The sequence below is a fragment of the Triticum urartu genome, chromosome 2 (assembly GCF_003073215.2).
Source record: "Triticum urartu cultivar G1812 chromosome 2, Tu2.1, whole genome shotgun sequence".
Classification (NCBI taxonomy): domain Eukaryota; kingdom Viridiplantae; phylum Streptophyta; class Magnoliopsida; order Poales; family Poaceae; genus Triticum; species Triticum urartu.
Window position 1 is genome coordinate 438,521,399 of NC_053023.1, and position 4,207 is coordinate 438,525,605.

General features: G+C 41.4%; 1 protein-coding gene across 1 annotated transcript; it reads right to left on the reverse strand.

Annotated features, from left to right (window-relative positions):
* Positions 1-410: 410 nt before the first annotated feature.
* On the reverse strand, positions 411-1,276 carry LOC125541640 (protein RKD3-like). Its single transcript, XM_048704996.1, has 2 exons — positions 987-1,276; positions 411-820 (listed from the first exon to the last, which is right to left on the reverse strand). The coding sequence occupies exons 1-2, from the start codon at positions 1,269-1,271 to the stop codon at positions 656-658; spliced, it is 450 nt and encodes a 149-aa protein (XP_048560953.1). The 5' UTR covers positions 1,272-1,276; the 3' UTR covers positions 411-655.
* Between the last annotated feature and the right edge of the window lie 2,931 nt (positions 1,277-4,207).

Here is a 4,207-nt window from a genome sequence, read left to right on the forward strand (position 1 = left end):
CGATGGCCCACCTGTCATGGTCTCTGTATATAGACATTCTGATGCAAAACTGGATGTGTATATGAGGGAATCTTTTTAGACCATTGTCTATATGAATATATAGACATTCAAACATACACATGCTATTGGAGATGCTCTAAGATAGTTGTTGGTAGACTTTGCTACATAAGATTTTTGATGATGTGTCATACAATAAATGGGAAAAAAGAGAAAGGTTGTATGTACATGAACCAACACATATTGCACAAGCTCCAATGTAGAATGAGAGAGCACCCCATTTATTATCTCAGATCCTATTGGGCAAACTAGATACAACCTATTGGAACTATTGTATGTTAAGGTGTTGATTGATGACATTGCATATTTTACCAACAAACTAACATACAAACTATTGAAGATGCCCTAAGAAGATAGCCAGAGGACGAGTGATAGTATTTACAGCAAAAACATCTACTTTCTGTCTTGCTCAGACGCTAACCAAGACAGACTTCCTCCTCCGGCCCCCAAAATAAAGAAAGCTGGTCAGACTACGCTACGGATGGCACATTTGATCAGTCAAAATTCCCCTGATCAGAACTGCAAAATACCCGGCCTGATCAAACCCGCGATTCACCCACCAACAAAATTCCCATGGAACAAGCATATCCATCTTGAATTACCGCTCCATTGCCATGAGCCTTCTCCTCTTGAACTTCTCCTTGAAGCATGCCTGCCTCAGCACCTTCGTCTCCTCATCCAGCTCAATGTGCCCAGGCCTCTCCTCGATCAGCTTCTTCTTCCGTTGCAGCATCTCCACTTCAATCATAGGCTTCCCTAGCTCCTGCAGCACATGAACAATTCCTGCTCACCGGTTTCCCAAATTCAAATGCTGGAACTAAGAAAAAAAGAGGGTGCCAACCACTTGCGAAGAAATGGACTAAAATCAATTTAAAATTTAGGAGATGGGAAATTCCAGACGAAAAGGATATGGAAATTAGCAAAAACACCTGAGCATTCTTGATGAGCGTCTCCAGGCTCTTCAACTTTCGGTGCGGCCACCGCGGGATCCCGAGCTCCCGGCACTGCCTCTTCAGGAGCGTCAGCCCAACATTGAGCTCCTCCGCCGCCTGCTTGATCGGCATGCAGAAGCACCGCGACACCTGCTGGAACGACAGCAGTGGCTTCTCCTCTGGTCCATCGCGCTTCTTCTCCCCGGCGTCGCGGCCCACCTCGCCCTTCAGTTCCTTCTCCCCGCCGTGATGTTCTCCTTCCAAGGCTGCCAAAAGGCTCATGATATGAACTTCCAAGCGGGCTTCAAACTCCTGCTGGTCTACATTGACAGAAAAAAAAACGTGAAACCAACGAACTTTCTATGCGCGATGATGATGCGCCGTGCAAAGACTTGTTGCAGGTACCTTGCGAGAAGAAGCTCTGTGCAGTAGTGGTGCTAGTGCAGAGATGCTGGGTGGAGGTGGAGGAGAAGAGTGCTTCCTCCGAGCCGTCGTGCTTCTTCTCCGCGGCGTCACCGTCCGGCTCCTGCTTCACTTCCTTGAGATGAGCTCGTTCTTCCAAGGCAGGCCAAAAGCTCAGGATATCGCCTTCGAACAGGGTGGCATCATACTCGTCTGCAATGATAGATAGGAACTTTGAAGTCTGCAAACTTCTACTCATATTTGATTGATGATGATATGATGCTTTGTGCAAAGATTTTTGTAGTACCTTGCAAGGGGCAGCTCTGAGTGGCAGTAGTAGTACTAGAAGTACTGGTATCACAGAGACGATGAGTGGGGTAGAAGAGTGAGATCTCTAGTAAGTACTCAAAACTCCATTGTCGAAGCAAGTACATGCAAAACATAGAACGATTCCTGGATCAAAAGCTTCAAGAAAGCTGTCTTGCTAGTGCACAAAAGTACTAGTTCATCGAAGTTCCAAAAAAAGGAGGAAAAAAGTTCATCTCGCAAACAAGCAAACCAGTATCCATAGGATGGAATTTATGCCAAGGATTGTGATGCAGTAATGTAGCAGCACAAGAAACTACAAGAAGAGTAGACGCTGCACAGCCGCAGTGCAGGGGCTGAATAGTGATACCTACCTGAAATCCAGGAAGCAGTGGTCCTCTTCATTAAGCTTCAAGTTCTGGAAGTAGTAGCAGCCGTCCCCTTCTTCTCCATAGGACCTGAAGCTTTCCATCGGTGTGGATGTGGATTGGAAATGCCAGCCGCAACTGGAGATGGCCTGCTGTGCCGCCGGATTTTAAAGGGGAACATTCATGAGGTGCAAATGCGCGCTTTGGTAACCGCAAATTTAATTGCTGGGACGTGTGCAAACGTGCTATGGGATGAAGGAAAGTGGCCAATGATGCCCCTCCTTTTGCACTGGTAAATCTTGCATGCAGAGTGCGTACAGATTGATGTGGCCGGTACTCCTACTGGCCACTGTTCACATCTTGTCACCTCTTGTCACTTGGGAATTGTCATTATTGGCAAAATCTCGGTTGCTCGACGCGTATCCATTCTTCAACCATGGCTCTTTCCTCGTGTCCTTTGACGTCATCCATATCCTATCTGATATGATCGGGCAATTGCACACGACATTTTTTGTTTTCAAGATAAGAGTGCTTGTCAGAATGTTGGTTTCGGATGTGTACATCTCAGCTATGCAGAGATCGGATGTTGCTCATCATGTTTTATATTCGCTTGATGCTACATTTTAAGTTAATAAAAACGCTCTTTATATCGGGAAAAAAAATATAAGAATGGTTGTACGGTTGTATCAATGCATATTTGTTAGGATGCACCAATATCACCACAATTCTAAACTTGGTGTTGGTTGCTTGCATTGCTCAGTCTAGCCTAGCAAAGACCATGTGGTTGGTTATACCACTTAATAATCATGGGCATAGCAAGAACACACCCAATTTACGGGTACCCCTATGCATCGCTTGCAGCGAATAATACCGACATGTCGCTCGCATACCCTTCCCCTGTGGTTTGAAATCAGTCAATGTATGTTTTTTTTTCATTTGTGTTTTGTTTTCTTCCCAAGGTTTTTTTCTGGCGTCTGTTCTGTTGTGTCCCTATTCTCTTTCTGTGTCAGTCATGTTTTTTTCATGTATGTTTCTGAAAAAATAGTTCATGTGCAGAAACAAGTAATTGTTGTGGATGATCTAAAATTTGTTTGTAGAGAGGAACAAACCATTCATAGAAAAATGTTGATTTTTTAATCAATAATTATTGGAAACAATTACTTTCTTGTGAAGAAAAGAACAATTTATTTGTGTAGTTCGTGAACCAAAACAAAATCATGGTGAAGAACAATTAATTACCAACAAGGGAGTCCTTTTTTTGCTTTAAATATGTGCATGGGTCCTTTCAAAAGTTGTTTTTCTACTCATATTTCTACAACCTCCATATTTCCATGCACACGTGAACATTAAAAATAGATGTTCATTATTTTTGAGATACTCATCATCCGGGCCGAATGGTTAAAAATATATGTTCATGACGTGGCAAAAAATGGTCATGTTCACACAACTCAACATAATTGTTCCCAAGATTGCAAGAAATAGCAAAACAATTCTATAAAAAAGTCATGTAGGTCAACGAAAATGTTGTCACAGAAATGTGATGTATATAAATATATATTTTATAATAAAAATGTTCCATTATCTCTGAAAATGCATGTGTACATCAATAATACATGTAAATGTATTTTTTTTAAGTTGCTCACATTTGTCATACAAATGAGCATGCAAAACAAATATGTGAATAGAATGGGAAAAGCCAATGGAAAACTCAGAGAGAGAAAATAGAGCATAGGAAAATAATTCACAATTAGTCTCACCATTTTCAAAGTAAAATAATATACATATATTATAATAATATAATAATTATAATATAGTGATAATAAATAAATAAATAAAGGACGGTGCGTTTAGCCGATATTTTGGTCCGTCCATCTACCCTAAGCTGCCCATAAAGTTGAAGTAAATTACCCACCATGCCAACCGTAGGTGAAAGAAAAATACTCTTCATTAATTGTTTTTTTGGTTTTTTTCGCATGTCATCGGAACTGTCCCTAAAATTGAAGTAAATTACCCACCATACCACCCGTAAGTGGAAAAATGTCTTCATTAATTGTTTCTCTGAATTATTTTTCTTCTGTCATTGAAACCACCTCTAAAGTTGAAGTAAATTAACCACCCCACCACCCATAAAAGTGAAAAGAA